The following is a 20,773-nucleotide window of genomic DNA, read 5'->3' as shown; positions in this document are numbered from 1 at the left end:
AACAACTATATTTTTTAATTTTTAAAAATATATATTGGTCAACTCGCGAGATTCAAGAATACCTATATGTCTAAATATTTACGAAAAATTAGTATAAAATTTTTGTATTATCTTGAAAAAATCACGCCGAGATCATTCACATTAATCATTCTACTTCAAGCCGCAAGCGTGCGCGGGATGTAAATACGATGTCCATAAAAGACCGCGAGACGTAATTGCGCAAATGACACAGAAATAGCACAGTAATGACACAGAGTGGTGTAGAGTGTGCCTTGGCAATGACTTTAAATTTATGCGTGACTTTTCATTATTCATTATATCACTGGCCTATACAGCAAATTATGTAAATGCTCCGTTCGAAAGTAACGAGAAAAATGCGTACAAGTGCTGTTGATTGAATAACAATACATTGATCTCTCGACTGAGATTTAAAATAAAAATATAATTTATTATATTAATATTATTATAATTATCATTATAGCAAGATAAGAATTCATTAACATAATTTCATCATTATACATAATTTATTCAATTAAATTGATAATTATCTATTTAATGAAGCTCGAATCGATAAAATATATTAAACATTATTGAACATCTAATTTTTTTTACAATAATATATTTGCATTCGAAGTAATATACACGAAATGCGAGAGTACGGAACGTAATCTCCAAGATTGTATGAATCCTAACAATAAGTCTCGAATAACACAGTTTTTTATTAACACGGAACCAATTAATCGTGTTATTCGAGTGTTACCTGTGTATATCTTATACATTTGCAACTGTATGTACATATTGTAGTAGTCCAGATATCCTAGAAAGAAATTTTCCTTGTCACTCGTTTGTCATCTTCGCGAGATTGTCACAAGATAGTTACGTTATAATTACTCGCCGCGTAAATGAGTAGTTTCAGAAAACTGCGTACCGACCGAAAGTCCAAGAAGCAATTTTCACGCGGCAACGACATTTCGAAGTGAAATTTCGCGCGGAATAAACAGATTGTCCCGTGCGATTGTGGCTCTCCGTGAAAGTAAGTTTCGGGATTACTAAGCTTACGGACAGCGAATCGAACAAAACAACGGTGTAGTTTACATGTATTACCATAATTACGTCTCGCTAAGAACATGCAGATCCATGCCAAATGCGCGTAAGAATAGGTAATTACAATTACAATCATATAGTTTACGGGACATACAGAGATTTTTGAGAAATAAAAAAAAAACGAAATATAAAAGAATGAATTTTTCAAATGTTCAGAAACGAAACAGTCGAAGAGAAAAAATTAGAAAGTTAAAAAACATTTAACTTGTAATTAAATATTTGAAATTAAAAGGAAATTAATTACAGAGAAAAAGCGTATAAAAAACTTGTTAAGCAAAAAGGAACAAGAACAGAACATCTGGTTAGAAAGTGAAGAGTTCCGTCGAACGCTTTTTATCCGAACGGATGTAAAAGACTCTCATTACACCTCGTCGTAATTTCACTGGCTAGATAGAAAAGGAACGCTTTGGGCGCCTTTGGGCCCATCTGGAGAGAGTGAGAACAGGTCAAAGAGAGTGGTCTCGGATGCTGATGTTTCTGTTCCTCATCAGTAGTTAACCGCGTGTCGCGGCGGTGCTCTATTCATTGGTCCGTCTCGATATGTGAACGTGACCATAAACCGTGATATGAGTTTCCATTGAATTTCTCGGACAAATAAAATCTCGAATTAATGTTACAATTACCTCGCGTTAACGTTCGCGAGGTGAATTTATCCCGAAACTACACGTTTCCGCAAAGTGATCGGGTCCTCAAGCGCAAGTGTGTAATCGTATGATACCGATATTATATAAAAAAAAAGGTAGGAACACAAAATAAGATAGAAAAAATAAAGTACAATTATAAAGCTTTTATTTTATATCAGATAAAACTTCTTATTCTATTGACTCTATTGACATTTAATTTTAATTTTACGTTTCTTTAAATCAGGAATATATTATTTCTATTACCTTCTCTCTAATATTTCTAGCGAATAACACCAGTGATTATTGGTTTAAACGTGACATACGATAATCGATTGAATCGAGGAAAAAAGTACGAGTTCTTTCGCGTCTCTTCTGCGAATGTCATATTGCAATCCGCGAACGAGATCTCAGACTCGCCTTCAACCTTGATCTTGATAGAAATCCAGGTGAGGCTGTCCGGATCGCTGCACGTGCTTTCGATTCTTAAGAATGTAACGATACCCTCATAAAAACTGTCACAACAATGCATTTGCTGGCTCGTTTATAAAATCCTTCTCTAATTCCTTAATTATAATTAAGGACTTCAAGAATTTATAGAATCTCGCGCTCTCGAATAATTTAAATAATATATCTTCTGAGGATATTATTTAGATAAATAATACCCATTATTTAAATTGCATTTAGAAAAAATAAATAATATGTATTATTTACCTAAATAATATATCCAAGATCTAAAAAAAAAGTTTTAAACAGCAGCGGACCGATTGGGCGAGAAAATATCAATTAACAGGATAGATTCAAATTAGACAAAGTGTGCCAGAAGTATGCGCGTGATGCCACTTGTTTATTTTTTACTAGAAAGAAGAAGCGCGAAGAAAGTCGAGCAATCAAAAACAATAGCGCGTGCCCCGTGTATACGGGTTTTAACTCGTAACTTACGGCACGATGGTTGAAAGTGATATTTCACTCTTTCCTCCGTCTTCAATTCGCCTCGTACCATCTAAACGGAACAGTTATTCGAAGTTCGTTCTAGAATAAAGCTTTTATTTCACGAAGTAGAGCTGTTGCACGAGCATAATTTAGTTCCGCGATACTTCCAAGGAAAAGTAGATTTTTCTACGGATTTGATAATTTTTATTTTCACAAGTAATATTAAAAGAGATAGAAAGTTGAAAAGTTAAATGGAGACTAATTTTTAGTAAAATAAACGTATTTATCATATCTGTCACTTGTTTATTGATTGCTACCGATTTTTCGTATCAAGTGATAGTACTTCGTCATTCATATTAAGAGGATTGAAAAACGTCTCTTCAAAATGATGCTCGTAAACGCGATCTAGTGCCTACGAGGACCCGGCATGTTCTCCCCGCACTCACCACGTTGAGTCGCCGTCGTTGTCAAAGTTGAAAGTTACCACTAACTTTCACTAATAACCAAAAGGGGGGAAGAGAGAGAGAGAGAGAGAGAGAGAGAGAGAGAGAGAGGAGGGGTAACGTCGCCGCGTGGACATGGTTCCGCATGTAGATCGGCTGTAGAACGTTACGAAGCACTAAAAGGCGTGCCACTTGTCTCGGTGGCCTGGTTTCGTGTCCCACTTTTGTACCGGACTGTACGTGAACGTCTTCGGACACGCTAACGTGAACTCGCTCACGGTATGCCGCTGAGGAACCGATCGAGGATGTGGACAAAGACCCGAGGGTTCTCCGAGATCGACGAAGAAACCGGAGCGTGTCCGCACGACTCGCGATTAACCCTTTGACGCGATGCACAATAACATCAAAGTGTGACTGCTAGCTTGTTCATACGGGGCCTCGGCATGAGAATAATTTCAAAATTTGTTAAAGGCGAAAGCAAAACACGTATATCCTAAATTCGACAAGTAATCGCGAAGCCAGAAAGATTCTGCATTAAAAGATGATAGAATCAAGAATTACGAAATTCTGAAAGATCTTACTCCGTGTTAACTCTTTCACGTGAAACGGCCTGATTCTCAGCTTGAGATAACATTGTACGTGACATTGTACAGAGATGAAGACAGGATGGCCGGATTTGACCCATAAACGCGGAATAGAAATATAAATTGTCTACTGAATTACAGAATGTATAACAAATTCTTTAATAAAGTAAATAATAAAACGATGTAACAAAGCAATGTAATAATATGATGCGCTCAAAAAATCGCAAAGATATTTTTACAAAATTTGTGCGAACGAATCCGCCCCCGAAATGCGATTATATTACAAGGCGAATCTTTCACAGTTCTAGCAATTAACACTTTTCAGCGAGGTTCGTATTATCGAGTCCTCTTCGGTCTCTTTGATTAAACGGACCAGTGTAAAACAAATTTTACATACTACATCCGATTGCAACGGGCGAATCGCGCCGCGTAAAAAAGCTTGTGAAATAAAAGGCGTGCTCTTTTTCATCTTTTTTCATAAAGATCTTTTTTTGGGTCTTTGATAGATTTGGCGGGACGGCGAGCAGTCGGAAGACACGGATTTCAAAGTGAGATCCATGTGGAACGCGGCAAAATGATACGGCGCCGGGTCAGGAACGATTCATGACGAGGTCGTGAGCATGTTTGGCGAACGACAGTGAATCGCACGATCACCGCTGACGGCCGAGGGGAGAAATGACTATTCTCAAAGCCGGAGCGCTCATCTCGCTACTTCTGATCGCCGATATCTACTGTCTCGCTAATAAAAGAAGGAACAATCGATTTCTGAGGAATTTCGGTAAATGAATAGTTACATTTTTTTTTTCATTATTGTAAATAATGCTAAAACCGAGAGAGATTTTAACGTACTTTTTTTTAGATCAGCCAGAGAAAGAAGAAAATATCGAAAATGCGATCGACTCGCACGGACAGATGAGATTCTTCGATGAACTTGGATGTAAGTAGCGTCATTATTAATACGTTTATGTTATAATATATATTAGGTAATGCTATATTACTCTCAACACGCTTGCTCATGCATTACATTATAAAAAATAAACAGGTATTAACATAAATTTTAAAGATTGTTTCGAAAGAAAAAATTTGCTCGTATATTAGAATAATAAATTAATTTCTCTTAACTTTCTTGAGAAAATGGAGTTTCATGGCACGCTTCTACTTTCGTACTTAATTAATTAGTTGTTTTGCTCGATTTTAAGAGCGTTGTGACCTCTCCGCATATATCAATGCATCAGATACATGGGATTTAACCATTTAACGGCGATTCCGAGCGGCTTTCTATAGAAGGGTGTTTATGGCAAGATACTCTTAGTGGGTTGCTTTTTGCTTCCGAGTCATTTAATTAATAACACAATTTAAATATAAGTTAAATACAATTTGAGTATTTGATTGTCATGTCAGTCATGTGTCATCGTAACACCCCTGCGAAATTAAAACAGCAAAAGCGGTAAACAATCCTGATATCTATTACTGTCCTTTAAAATAATTTCAGTTGACAAATGAGCGGCATGCGATAAGGATGATTCAGCCGTATGAGTAACACTTGCGTGCAACGGTGAGATCTCGTCGAAATGATAGGTTTAGATGGAAAGATTTAGGATGACAGACCGGTTGACGTTCACCGGATATTCATATTTATACAAGCAAAGCAACATGGTCTATATCTTTATCTATTCCAGGCAATCCGAGATTTCTTTTATTATTACTGCATGTAATAATTATAATCGGTTAAAAAACGTAATTCAGAACGTTATTTCTCTTTGATGTATATAGGCTTTGAATAAAACTATTCAAACAAATTATGTAAAATATTTAAGTTAAATATTCACAGTTAAATACTATTAGAATTAAATATTTATTGTTGCCAGAATATATTTGAGGAATTGAAAAAAAATAAAAAGGAGAATTTTTCCTTTGAACGTTATTTTATTTGATATAACTATCATCTAAAAGAGAAGATACTGCGATTATAATAATTTTCTACCGTAAAATATAAGCAAAGCACGAAAGATACACAGTTGAGTTAACAAGAGATACGAAATCGGAATCGTACTTGAAAGGCCACTTATCGACGCTTACTTTCTACAAGAATATTTATAATGAAGCGCGCGCACAGAAGCTCCGTTTTCACTGCGACCTCAGCGCACCTGTGATTACAAGCATTTTGCCGATGATATCTTTCCTTTTATTAAAAATGATACCTAATACTGTCTCGCTGAATTACTGAATTACAAACGAGCAAGGCTTCTGAATTTTCATTGAATTTAACAGAACGATCTAAGTGTTGTTCTACTTAATTTTTACTAATTTAAAAATAAAAATTTGCAAACATGAGATTTGAAGTTTAAATATTAATCGTTATATTTATTTTTTGTAATGAATTTAATAGAACATTTCGTAAATAGGTCTAGGTTTGCGTCGATCTAAATTTTATCCGCCAAAGTAAAAATACTGTCTGTGAAGCCATGCGATGAAATTGGGTCGCGAAATCTCAGTCTATCGAATCTATTCGATGTAAATGTCCATTTTAGCAAATAGCCGATTTCTCGAAATCATATATACGCTCTTTTATATCCTTTATCCTTTATTTATAATAAAACTCAATATACTACTGACGGAATTATCGCACAATTTTTTATTTTTAATAAACCTGAATGCTTATTTTGGTAGAACGGTAAATATTGTTCAATCGTTCTTTCAATATAACATCGTCATTGTAATAAAACTTCCAAAATCTCAATGGAGAAATGAAATCAACAAAATAACACCAGTAGAGAAAAATCTCAATAAAAATTTATAATTCTTTTGAAATATGATCTCCGCATTTGACAGCAATAAAAAATATATCTCAACAATAGTAAACAACAGAGTGACCAAAGATGTAGCTTAAACGATTCAACAAAAGATTCGTCGGAGAAATAACCATCCCCGTTTTCCGTCCTCGCGAGGCGACTGGCCCGAATCTTGACGAAGTTTTCCAGCTATTCAGAGTACGACAATTTCGCGGCGACATAATAACTCAACGAAGAAAGAAATGGAAAATAAGGCACACAACACCGCGATGCGTTCTGGCGATGGTGAAGGTGGGGAACCAATGTGAGAGACCAAACGGACGACACCGTCGCTGCCGTTGCGGGAAAGCTGACGCCGGTGAAAGCAGTGGACGCCTTCTTAGATCGAGACGATCGTGGGACATCGGTTCAAGCCAGTCCACGTGCAGAAGGCGTGTATTGTCACGGCTTCTTACCGTCACTCCGGTCAGGTGTCATAAGGCGCCTTTAACCTCTGACACTGTCTCTCGATCGTACATTACGCGTCGGCGATCGCCGAGAAGAGGCTGCGTCCGCTGTCACCTTCTGCAGGAAAGTTTGCATGATAAATCGAAGCTGTCGCAAGAGAAACCAGTGATATCAAAATGGCCGTGCTTACATGGGATCCCAAAATCGTTCGAAATACTGTGCCGCTCGCGGGAGCCTTCGACGAAGTGAGAGATTTGTGAGACAGAAATTCGGCCATAAATTACATTCGAGATTAAGGATTTATGCACCGGGATCGATAATCAAATCTTATCAAGTGCATTGAAAATCGGAGATTTTTCCCGAAGTCGAAAGTTACATTATTTGTATGAAAAGAAAAGAAAAAAAAAACAAGAAGCTGGCGATTCAAAGAAATTAACCGTGTGCCAATTAATTCCTCAAACGTTTTTGCAAGTGAAATTTCAACTAGTCGAATAAGAGAAACTTGACTTACAGCTTCCAACTAAGTCAAGTTTCTCCTCGAATAATTTCGGAGAAACTTGATTTAGTCTTCAGTGAGATCTTCACTGTTCTTCATCGATCGCCGTTAATGGAGAGGAAGATAAACCGTTCGTGAGTCATCCTCATCGCAGTGCGTCCCTTTTAACTATCGAGCGTGCAGTGAGATCGTGACGATGCGCAAGGTATCCTCGAAGTGACAAGGCGGAAGTCAAAGTCGATCATGAAGATCGTGCTCGGGATGCTCCTGATGACCGTGGCGAGCGCTTTCGATCACCATGACACCTATTCGTGGAAACGCAGGGAGGATTACAAGATCACGACTGCGAGCCGAGCGATCGTGCCGGTCAAAGTTAAAGAAACTCGTCTGCAGCGATCCGATACGTATCGATCGAGATCGTCGAACTCGCGCGAGGACAACGTTCTCCAAAACTCGGCGAGAAGTTTCGCGGTGGCCGACGATTCGGACGAGCATCACGAGCTCTGGAAACCGGAAGCCGCCAGGACGCGACCGGACCTGACGCGCGAGAATCGAGCCATCGAGAGCACCCTGAAGAACGTGATAGGCAGACCAGCCAAGGTCGAACAGTATCAGTACTTTTCGAACTTTCCATACGGCGGTGATGGATCCACCGACGCCATATTGGAGAACGCGGATCATCCGACGAAGAGCTCGGTGTTCTCCACAGATACTCAAGATCACTTCCTGAGTCATAATGCGGAAGAGATGGATTGGAGCGGGCAGGAGGTATTCGAAAAGGACCCGCAGAATGAAGAGGAAGAGGAAACAAGTCTCCAGGAGTTACTGAACGAAATGAGACGAAAGAGGTTAAATGGAGTATTCGAGGAAACGGTAGACGGACATCGACAGGGCAGAGGGAGGAAGCTGACCAGCCAGCAGCAAGGTGCCTTGCTCGTGGAGACGCTCAGGAAGAAGCGAAACTACACCAACGATCATCGGGGACACAGCTCCAATCTCCAGAGCGGCCTTATGGATATGTTGGGCAGAAGTATGTAGGATTGAAAATGGGACGAAAATGAAAATTAAAGAAAGATTAAAAAGTGCTTTCAATCAAATGAGATATATCGATTCTGAAAATAAACTTTATAGATTGCAGATTAATTTATTAAAAAATTTAAAGCGCGTAAGCTGTAAATGAAATAAATTGTATGAAATAAATGAGTAAAAATAGGAATATCGATGATTCGATATTTTATATCTGATATTTTTGAAAATTGTAAAATGAAAATTGATAGCAAATATCATTGACTTTCCAGCATTGACAAAGTACAACATCGGTTACAAGCAAATTATTAATGCAATTGTACGTATTGAAAGTCGACACAAGATTCATTTCGATGAATATTGATCTTCAGGAAAACGCGCTGGATGCTATGTGAAATAATATACTTGGCGCAATTAAAGTTGCAATCGCGTGACAAGAGATAAACAAACTCATCGATATCGCAACAGACTTTCACTTTTGGATGTCTTTTTATGCTAGCAAGAAGATAAATTCTTGAGTAAATCATTTTCGAGCAAACATTTGTATTTATTAATCGTTTACTTATATAATATTAAAATAATCCATCGGCAAACGTGCGATCCAATATACAAAGATATCAATGTTTATACGTGGAATCTGTTTCAGTGATACCGCAAACGTGCAAGTACAAAGGTGCCAAGTTCGAGTGTGGCCTCAGCATCAGCTGCGTTCTAGGCGGCGGTCGACCTGTCGATCTCTGTTCCGGTGGTTTAATATGGAGCTGCTGCGTGGACGACGAGGACATACCCGAACAACCACGACCGACCCCGGGTTTGCTGCAGAATGCCAGTGAGTTCTTTCGCATCGTTAAGACGTATCTCGGGCACATATACCGAAAAAAAAGCATGTATACTGAAATTACTTTAATCAGAAAATAGGTAAACTTTAACTGAAATAGTCTGCGAACTTCTTAATCTACCATTTAGCAATAGAGGAAACAATGAGAAACGCCGTATGTTTTTTTTTCTCGCGGAAGAGTTTTTAATTTAACGGCGTCTCTCAATTAACTCGCGTGGTCCTTTTTATCTGCCGTCATGCCGCCGTAAATTTACGACATCCTGAAAGAGGGTCCGTGTCCTCGAATGTCGCTAAACCGAGTTTCTGAACCGAGACTTCGAGGTTGCGCCGCCGCGCTTTTAGCGCGACTTGCTCGCGAACAACTTCCGTAAACGCTTTAAAATTTGTTTACGGAAGCGAAATTGTCTAATTTTTATCTTCACTCGCAACGACAACAATAAAATAATACGTTCGATGTGTACTCTCTACGCGAAGTAGAGAGATTCGAGCCGCATTTAGCGAAGAGGCGCAAAGAGAATACAGATGATACTGTAATTAACGTAATTATCCTCAATGTGGGGGATGTAACGTTATTTTAGCAGACTAACGTTAGGGATTAAGATGAGATTAGATCGCGAGAAGGTTGAGAACGCTTGGCTTTATCGCGAATCGCGAACTGAAAGGAGACGCGCCGGCTGGAAGTAACCTGATTTCTATCCGACGACATCCGAAATTACACAACCAACAGCGTCCAGCTAGTGTCGCGCGCCCACAGACGATGCGACAGAGTATACGGTCGGCACTTTCAAATACAGTTATTCACACCTAGTTTGCGCGACGGCATCGCGTTGCACGCCCGTAGAACTTTACGCGAGCGTGCTTTCCCAAGCCGCAAGTCGCTCACCGTAACCGCGCGACCATCAATACAATGGCACGATTAGAAACATCAGGCGAGGAAATAATGTCAGCGACGGAACAAGACAATTACAAATTATCGTATTATTTTGTAACACAATTGAAAAATAAGTAAAAGTTCCTTTTTATTTTGCGATACACGATTTTGCCTGATTTGAGTAAAAGTGTTTGTTGCAACGAACAATTATAAAGAAAGCGATGCAGATGAGTGAAATTATTGATATTATTAGTATTATAATAATCTTCTTTGTTGATTTCTCGGATAGATTAATTCTAAACTGATAGAGTCTTTAATTCTCTAGCTGTGATTAAAATATCAGCTATATATAGATACGCGCATAATTACTTATAATTGCCACGTTATCGGGCTTAAATTCGGCTGCGCGGAGCCGCGCGACGCGCGAGTGATTCCGAGTAGCTAATAGCAACACCGTGTTACGTTGCCCAGCGTTTTCCATAAATCTCGGGCACCAACAGCCATACGTGGACGACGACGTGCACATTTACAGCAGCGCGGTAAGGCCCGGCAGGCCCGGCAGGCCCTCGCACAGCCACGAGGCCCATCGGCCCACGTACGTGGGTGGCGTCAGTAATCCGCTAAGTCTTTACGAGCCACCTTACGCGATCTGGAGCCACGACGGACCGAACGATCTCGCGGTCGGCCACGACCGGCCGACGTACGCTACTCGTCCGCCGCATCACACGGTTCAGGAATATCCGCAGGACGAGTACGACGGTGGAGGCTATCGGCCCGCCGCTTCCGGCGGGCCGATCGAGGACTCGTCCAACGCCATGGACTACTCCAGATATCGTGGTAATCGCATGAGAATGCACGCAGATTATTGCACCCGAATGTCGAGCACGATGTGTGTCGAGCGCACGAGTCGAGGACTCGCTGAAAAAACCTCGGTGAGTTCAGATTCCGAGGACTACAGGCACGCGAGAATCCCGCGCGCTGTGTCTTCTGTAGCATGGGAAATTGAGCTCACCTCAAAAATTATATACTCCTTACAATTAGAACTTGTGTGTCGCTTCAACGTGTCTGGCCGAGCTTCTGCTTTTTATACTGCTATCAATTCTATTTGCAACAGAGTGAGATCTTGCGCACCTGATTATAATTATTGGTTTGGATATACTCGATGTTGACTATTACGATCGATCGAAACAGGCACTTGATTTTAATCTAATCACACTGGATTAGAAGTGATATGTTTGTACGTGTTGATTTATGCCAATAAATGTCAACAGATAATTATTAGACTTCACACCAGATTTAATTCATTGATATCGAGAAGAAAAGTACTGATTTTAAAGAACATAGAATTATATAGAATTACAGCTTTGACGAAAATCAGTACGAAATATACGAGACAAACTGTGACGAATTTTGTAAAATGAATAACATCGAGACAATACAAAATACTATACTACTACGTTTGTTACTAAATATACCAATTAATAATAATCAAATCGATCTATAATGGATCCCAAATGACGGAGACAGTATCCAAACATGCACAATGTTTCGCGTGGAAACCGCACAAAAATGAATGCTTTCGTCGTCACATCGCACACATTTTCCTGTATAAAGTGTTGCCGGAAAATGATTAAAGTTGAAATTGGAGAAATTGAATTTGAAGAAAAAAAAATGAGAGAATGCTGAAAAACTGACTGGAGACAGAGAACGAGGGATAACACGGGAAAAGCGAAACAAGGAAGATAATAGAAGACTGCATAATTTCATGAAGCAATATGGAACAAAGAAGAAAATAATTGTATTCTTAACAGTCCTCGGGTCCTTTTAAACATTGAAATACAAAGTAGAAACATGAAATAGAATACAATCTTTCAACAAAATAAAATTTTTAAACGTGCATCTTTATATTACATATGTTCTGTTATTAAATTGCACGTTAATTCAAATTGTAAAATTAATAGGCTAATAGGTAAAATGATACTAATTACACGTGTTTAATTATCTAATGTTTAAGTATACGAATATTCCTATCTTCTTCTTTCTATCTTGAACAAAATCACGTGTTAAAAAAGTTTTGCAACGATTAATTATGGATAATGTATCTCTATAATCTGCGATAAAATAAATAGATTTCCTATAAAGTCGCGCAAACTTTCTACACTGCGCCACGTCTATTTTCTGCTTTCTGTCTCTCGCTAAGGCGCGAACAATCTTAAGCAAACACCAAGGTATCAGTTTAATTGCGATAATTGTAGAAAGTATCAGTTAATAATTTTCAGCGTGAGCTTCTCCTCTCCTTCGCATATTCGCATATTTTCTCCTCTATACGACACGCACAAATATCATCTCTTCGATCATGTGCCCGTCCCCAAAAATATCACCTTCGCAACATTATACCATCGCGTATTATCACCAACATGGAATATCGGACATTTTCTCTTGAACTCGTATACTCGCAATAGCTAACATAGATCGTACTTTCAGGCTGTGGCGAGCTCTACACGAGGAGCAACAGGATCGTAGGTGGACACTCGTCCAGTTTCGGCAGTCATCCGTGGCAGGTGAGGATCCTCCTTGCGCGATTTTCTCCTCTCCGTCCTTCTCCTCTCTTCGCTCGGCCGCCATTAATCTATCTCTCGCTCGGGTCTCGCGGAGCGAGACACACTCTTCCTTTCCTCTGCATTATTCATCGGGAACGAGCCATCAATTTGCTCGATTCGCCTAGCGCGGAGAGCGAGGAGGATAATAATCTATTAAATCTTCTCTAAACGCCGCGAGCCGTTACATCGCGGGCTCGGATACATATCTCATGTAACGCGCTTGTAAATAGGCTTCTAAACGTTCTCTTTGTTGCAGGCCGCCATTATCAAGTCGGGATTCTTACAGACCAAGAAACTGTCTTGCGGCGGCGCCTTGCTGAACAACCGATGGGTGGTCACCGCGGCACACTGTGTCGCGACGTTAGTATTGATCATTATTGTCACAACAGTTTAGTACACATTAATAAGAACATTGATATATCGCATTTTGTATGTCAGGACACCGAATAGCAATTTGAAAGTTCGACTCGGGGAATGGGACGTTCGAGACCAGACAGAACGGCTGCTCCATGAAGAATTTAATATCGAGAGAAAAGAGGTTCTCCTTTTAAATAATGATTTAAGCTTTGTTGATTTAACGGTATACATATCCAAAAACTTCGCGTCGCATTGCGACGTGTATAATATATTAAAGAAGAAGTTGCAAAATACACACTTATTGGACTTTATCCAGCAAAGCTGAAAGCTTAATTAGTAATAATTACGTTGAAAATTATAATGACAACAGATACACCCGCAATACTCCCCTACCGACTTTCGAAATGACGTGGCTTTGGTGAAGCTGTCCCGGATGGTAGCTTTCAAGCAGCACATCGTCCCGGTTTGCCTGCCGGCGAGGAATTTGAAGCTCTCCGGCCGAACCGCAACCGTCGCTGGTTGGGGACGAACCAGGCATGGTCAAACTTCGGCGCCAACCGTTCTTCAAGAAGTCGATGTCGAGGTGAGTACGCTCTTGGCTAACATATTCATCTTTGATGATAAAACGTCTCTATACCTATGCAATTCTATAAGACGATTTTTTTGTGATATTTTATATTTATTTATTTATATAATTATTGCCAATATAAACGAGAAGAATTTATCTGCCGTAAGTAAATTTATATATTATTTAATTATTACTCTGCTTATAATATTCATATTATTTAATTACACGATAAATAATTTTTTTAACATATCATTGTGTGTATGTGTATGTGTTATATATTTTTGTTTAGGTAATACCGAACGACAAATGTCAGAAGTGGTTCAGAGCAGCCGGTAGGAGAGAAACCATTCACGATGTATTTCTCTGCGCAGGTTACAGACAAGGTGGACGAGATTCTTGTCAGGTATTCGCTCAATTCGGTAATTAGCTAAACACACGTAACATTAGAAGACTTTCGTTTACACGTTATCTTGCAACAGGGTGATTCGGGTGGACCGCTCACAATGTCCGTGGAAGGCAGACACGTTCTGATCGGTTTGGTCTCTTGGGGCATCGGTTGCGGTCGCGAACACCTACCCGGCGTATATACCAATATCCAGAAATTCGTGCCCTGGATCGATAAAGTCATGAGCTAAAACGGGGGAACCTCGGTTACTCCGAAGGATGAGTCGCTTTACCCGAGAAAAAGAAGAAGAAGGAAGAGGATAAGAGCGCGAAGTTACCAAAGTCCTATCTCGTTTTTTTTTTTTTAAGACTTTTATAATCGTGCTCGATTATGAAGAATAGGCACTCTTTCGAAAGTGCCAAAAAGCATGACGCTTTTCAAAGTGTTGTCGTATGAAGATCGTTAAGTATATTCGAAACTGGCAATAAAAAGTTAATCAAAGATTACAATCGATGTATCCCAATGATTAATTAGCCAAGCTAGGATGAAATTCTTGAGATGCTAGTTAGTAATAAATGGAGAGATGCTTAATATGAAGATCATTTAAGCTGCTTGTATAAGCTTCGTTATTGTTATTAGTATTGTATTATAAATAATTTATTGTCGTATATATATTAAAACGAAAAAATGATCTACATTTAGAAATATTTATCTCTATTAATATAGAGAGTTGTATTAATATACAACAGATATTATTGACATTGACATTTTTTTATAATATCAATCCACCAATCCATGTTACATAGAAAGTTTTAAGAATTCAAGAGATAATAAATATTTTTAATATATTTTAAAAATTATTCCGATTTGTGATGTAATATAGAACTTACCAAATCTATCTTGAGAAATTCTGTTTGTAAAAAAAAATTATATTTAGCCGGAAGAAAAATATACGGAATTTAACAGAAAAAAATATACGAGAAATTTCAATTGCAATAAATGTACTTTTGTTTATATAAATTTATAAATTTCTTGGCGAGTTCAAACAAGCAAATTTTCCCTTTTTACATTTGTTAGCACACGCTGTTGGTTTATGATAAATTTTTTTGTTCCAAAAATATCTGTAGAAATCTAGTTTTGCAACAAATATATTGTATATAAAATAGGTTTCTACAATTTCTTGTAGACACCTACGTGCATGCATGTACTCAACGTCGATATATTACCTCCTGTTATCGACCATCTACAAAAATGGATACCACCTATCCTGCATTCACCATTCACCCATAAGTACCCTACGTAAGATAACTCTAACTCCAGGGTGCTCTGCCGATAATGTAAAGGAGTATACTACGCTAGAATACTATAAAAAAATATAATTATAAAAAATTTCATAATTTCATTCATAATTTTATTTTTCAAGATTTATTTACAACTTTTAATGAATTTATTTTCACGAATTATCGTTACACATCTGAACGACTGTATCTGAACTGTTATGTGTGTGTGTGTGTGTGTGTGTGTGTGTGTGGAATACGTTTCTTCCAATATTTGTTATATTTCAGAAATCATACAAAAACACAAACTTTCAACCATTATGTAAAACTAACAAAGATTGAGTCAAGGAGAAGTTGGCATTTCTTTCAAGATAAGGTTAATCGACGGAGGAAAAAGAAGGGGGTATATTTCAACCCTTTCACTTTATAGGGCCCAAACTATATATATCCGCTCCTGTCCTCGGCAGAAGCAGAAAGAGAACGGGATTGGTCACAGAGAATGCGCGAGAAGTGCACCTACCCCGATACAGGAAAAGGGGAGAAGAGCGGAAGGAGGGAGAGAGAGCGAGAGCAATGGTGGAGGGTAAGTTGCTAATTAGAGCCAGATTAAACGCTTGTCTGGGGAGCCATTTTCCTTGCCGTTCCTCGCCGTAGCCGAAGGAGGATGAGCGGCGTAGCGAGACAGCGGGGACGGAGAGGGGGGACCAGGAAAAATGGGGGGACTCGCGGGGGTGGCTGAGGCTGCGAGAAACGAGGAAGGGATGGCGGCGAAGGGACGGCGAAACGCCGACGCCGGCGGGAGAGGCGGGCTTAATGAAAAGTGTTTGCCCCGTAAAAGTTAAGATTAATTGGCGCTCGGGGGGTGGTTACCGCGATAATCAGCCCGGGCCAGTGGTTTTCAAACCCTCTCCGGCCGTTCTGCCGATCGTATTCTCCTTCGGGCCGCGATCGAATATCTAGGTACGTATATAGCCACGAGCGAAGTTCCTCTCGAAATGTTCGCCGTGTTCACCGTATCGCGCGAATATGTTTGTACTTTTTAATACTGTCCCGTATCTCTCAAGAGGATGAAAAGTGCGGTAAAACTTTGCCGGTGTAAACATCTCTTTCTCTCTTGAATTCAAGCGCAATCTCGAGAGATGAGGTCCGGAAGAATCTAAGTAGTTGAAGAAAACCATTTCTAAACCAGATAGGTTTCCTCCAATTACGAAACTCATGTTTTCGCGAATCTGTAGTATTACAATGCGATAGGAATCGTAAGGGAAAGAGTAAGATTTTCCAATGATTAAAACCTTACTTTTACAAACTATACTTTAGTCATGAATTCTCGACAATTATTACATTAAGACATTCAATCAAATAATCGTATTTTTAACATAAATTTGAGTTTAAGACCTGCCCATGTAAGTTTATGTAAGATGTAATTTCTGTAAACATTCTCTTGTACTTATACATAATATGTTGATATTATTGACAATTTGGATAAAAACCTCAAGAAATATTGCTTTAAGATCTTAGAAGCCTTCTCGTTGTCGTGCTCTGCAAATTTGTATCAAAACGTCTCTCAAAAATGAACCGTAAGGTCTACAGTCTATTATCGACGATAATCATACGGCGATATAATTAGAGAAATTTAATTACGCCTTTCCGAGCAGCGCTTTCGTTTCACGGTTGAGCACAGCTGGAATGGGAGGTTAATTTGGCGACACCTAGTTTCATTAACAACGCCATTAAAAGTAATGGCCGGTGAGGGGGCGAAGTCGGTCGCGAGGCCTCCTAGGGGGCTGGGAGATTCTAATTACGGAATAGGACTTCCCCGGTGGAGTACGTAAGGCGTGGGGTAGGGACCGGAGAGGAGGTCAAACGCCGGATGTGGGGAGGGTGGGCCAGAGCCGAGTCGGAAGACGCCATGATATTCGTTAAACGGCATAATTGCACCCTCCGGTACGGAACTCGCGTAATTGTCCCGAGCACGACGACGTCGTGAAAAACTTATCATCCGAACTGATTATTGAAATCGCGCGATTAATTTTCCGCATTTGAAATGATAGCTAGAATAACGAGCGAGTGGAAGACATCTTCTATGGAATTTCGTTACGTAAGTCGCGCGCGATGAAGCTGTACGATAAAGATTGCTAAAAATAATGTTAGGCAAATGTTTTATATTGGCACACCCGTATCGCGCGTACGGCGTTGTAGTTAATGCGGTAACAAGGTGATAAAGGAGCGGATAAAAAGTCAAGGTGGAACGATAAAGCGAGAACGATAAAAAAAATATTCTGTGCGAAGAAAGTTAATGATTTTCGTTAATTGAATAGTACTGAACAAATTGTGTATATATGTACGCGAGTTGTATATCCAAGCTGATAAAGGGGATAATGAAATATATCAAGATGCGATAATATACCTCGCACTTTAATGGAAAACTTATAAATCGATTATATGGTTTCATTTGCTATTATTACCCGTTAATCTAAAGTGGAGCGACGCAGTTAATGACAATGATGGCTTATTTATCGCAGTAATAAAATAGCCATTTCATTAACTTATTTATACCAATAAACATCGCCATGTGTAATCCATCTGATAAATATATACCTACAATGATTCATCTGTGTTATTAGCCATAAAATATACGTAATGTTGCTTTACTTAATCGTGCTAATTAGACGTAACGAAAAAGGCATATAGATGAATATACATATAATTTAATTACTTATAACATTTTATATATAATATTTAGAGAGAGATATATATATCGACGTATGACACTTTACGAGATCATGTGCACGTTATCAATAACAGATGTATCGATAATTACCATTCTATCGTTAAATCAAATTGACTATATCAAATTGAAGTCTGATAAGGGATCAAATTTTTCGCAATAATAAATAAATAAATTTCGCAATAAATTTTAATAAAATTATAGTCACGGAGAGATATAATTATTAATAAATCTCTCATTTATTTATAATTTATATCAAAATTTGATAGACCCACAACGAATAGGGAACAAAACAAGTTCAACAATACATCCCACAATTACAAAATTATATTGAAGGACTTCACTCTATGACTACTTTTATATTACATCGGCTGATAAAAACCACAATATCTCATCCTTGCTACAGAACTGCAAAGAAGAAAACCTATTTAGTTTCATAAAATCGCATGAAGTTTAGGATGCCCTAAGTTTTACTTTAACAATATAACCGAGCAAAGAATTGAAATTAGTCCGATAAACGAACACCATCAGGCGATCGATATGGCTCCATTAACGATATTTACATAAATATAGATCCGCGATAAGCGAATACGCGACACCAATTAGGATTTATCAGCGGCCGACGATAGCTAATCGAAACAGCGATCTTATCCTTCGGATAAGAAGTGCGACGTGCGAATTAAGCATTATCAAACTGTTAATTTTTTTTGGCAAAGAGAAACGCAATAGCACATAATGCTTTCTTCTCTCTCGCACTTGTACTTACACCCGCTAATTTAGCCTAAATTCTTGATTATCGAAAAAGTCGCGAAATCTAATAGTCCGCCAATCAGCATTACCAAATGAGCGAACAGATCTCGACTTTGTACAATTGCGTGGCGTGGTGCATCGTTTAAAGGGTTTAAATTTGTCGACTTAATAGAAACATCATTGCCGTTTACGCGAACATTTTTGCGAGGCAAATATTAATTCTTTTTAAATGTATCTTACGTGAAATATTCCTATAGTTTAATATTAAAAAAAAAATATCTAAACTTCCAGAAGTGTAATTTTTAATTGCTAAATTCAATGGCACGATCATGCGATCGCACTTATCGTTAATAAGACGTGATTTGTTTGCATTACGTATTATAGTAATATTATTTCGCGATTATCGGTAATATTTTTTTTAAGCTATAATCCCACAAATTCGTTTTCAAAGGTCATCTCTTTGAGTGAAAGACTTTTCACTCTCGAATAACGATATGGCAGAGAATTCTCGCTTATCGTGACGGAGCATAATCGATGGTTAAAAATCGTTTGATGTTTGCTCGGCAGCCAAGGGTGACAGAAAGTTACCTCTGTATGTGTGCCAGAGGTCCACAATATGATATACATATGTGTTTGCTACCTGCATGGACCCTGATATATCGACAGTGGCGTAGAATGCATGTATGTTCAAGGACTCATATAAGCAATTACTAACTATAAGACACACTCATTACAAGATAATCGCGAGCAACTTGCAATCTCAAGTACTATTATCAAAGTCTATATTTCTTTGCAATGAAAATAGATAATGGATAAAAATATTGTAAACAAGAAAGGTATCCAAAGTTATAGTTGCCTAATAAATGTGTACCTTTTATGAGATTAAGAATGTATAGGTAGATATGAAAAATATATATAAAATAGATGGCTAAATAAGAAATTTAGGAAGAATCAAGTATTAATGTAAAATAATTTGCAACAAGCCATTCTTCCTAACATCTATTTATATCGGTTTATCTTTTAAGCTTTTCTTAATTTTTTATAACAAGTAAAATAAATTTGTGGTAAGATAATTAAGATGTAAATAGAATTAAACTTGCATTTAGTCGTCCTCACGCAGAGAAAAATTCGATAAAATGAAAAATTCAGTAAATTCAGTGATTTTAACCCACATTGTTTTAAGAACTTGGGAAAATTTAAATTTTCTCTTATATTTCTCGAAGTCTTGGAAAAGTAGGTTAGACCGATGTCGTATTAAGCCTTCACAAAATATGTTCTAAGGGAGCAGCACGTGTGTCCACGACACTGATACGATAACATTAAGGGAGTACGTAGAAACGTATCGAGAGGAGAGTGAAAACGAGTATCTCGTGAGTATGCTGGACGTGCTTCGGCCCTTAAGTAAACACTCTTTCGTCTCTTATTTGGCTACATCGAGCAAACGAGGAGAACGAACTATGCACCTTCCAAGCACCGTATTCGTGGTGGAACCACGAAGCGAGCGACACCGGGTGATCCATCATTTTTCGATTGTTAAACGCCTCAAGTGTCTACGACACGACGTGCACCTTTGTGCATCTACATCGAATTATTATCAATTTTTGCATCGCCGAAGAATTTTTCTCTGATGTTTTAAGTATATAATCACGTTCCAGGTAACAATTCGTGCTGGACGCCTATATAATCATAATAAAAATTAATATATATGTATATTTGAAAAAAAAGACTAAAATATGAGATAAAAACACGAGGCACTAGATTAGATTTCTACCCGAGAAAATAAAGGGATATTGAACAGCGATAGTCTTTAAAATTTGTGTTTATATTTTATTACATTAGACTTATAAGATAAGATAAAATGTTTACCATAATAGCTCAGAAACTGAAAAATATTTCATATTAACTTCTATTTCCCTTATAGAAATTTAATACTGTAAGTGATTTTTTGGCTAGT

The 20,773-nt window shown here is 38.3% G+C and overlaps 1 protein-coding gene across 1 annotated transcript; it reads left to right on the top strand.

Annotated features, from left to right (window-relative positions):
- The first annotated feature begins 4,330 nt into the window (after positions 1 to 4,330).
- LOC112466231 lies at positions 4,331 to 14,452 on the top strand. The gene is made up of 12 exons (XM_025034222.1): positions 4,331 to 4,462; positions 4,544 to 4,621; positions 5,177 to 5,185; positions 7,625 to 8,449; positions 9,092 to 9,274; positions 10,626 to 10,991; positions 12,639 to 12,715; positions 13,011 to 13,114; positions 13,193 to 13,292; positions 13,482 to 13,694; positions 13,969 to 14,082; positions 14,159 to 14,452. Exons 1-12 carry the CDS (start codon positions 4,360 to 4,362, stop codon positions 14,312 to 14,314), a joined length of 2,328 nt encoding a protein of 775 aa, XP_024889990.1. The 5' UTR covers positions 4,331 to 4,359; the 3' UTR covers positions 14,315 to 14,452.
- Positions 14,453 to 20,773: the final 6,321 nt, after the last annotated feature.

This window comes from Temnothorax curvispinosus, unplaced genomic scaffold, assembly GCF_003070985.1.
Source record: "Temnothorax curvispinosus isolate PA1 unplaced genomic scaffold, ASM307098v1 QBEX01016011.1, whole genome shotgun sequence".
Taxonomy (NCBI): Eukaryota; Metazoa; Arthropoda; class Insecta; order Hymenoptera; family Formicidae; genus Temnothorax; species Temnothorax curvispinosus.
The sequence above is the reverse complement of the archived record's forward strand: the minus strand, read 5'-3'. Positions and strand labels throughout refer to the sequence as shown.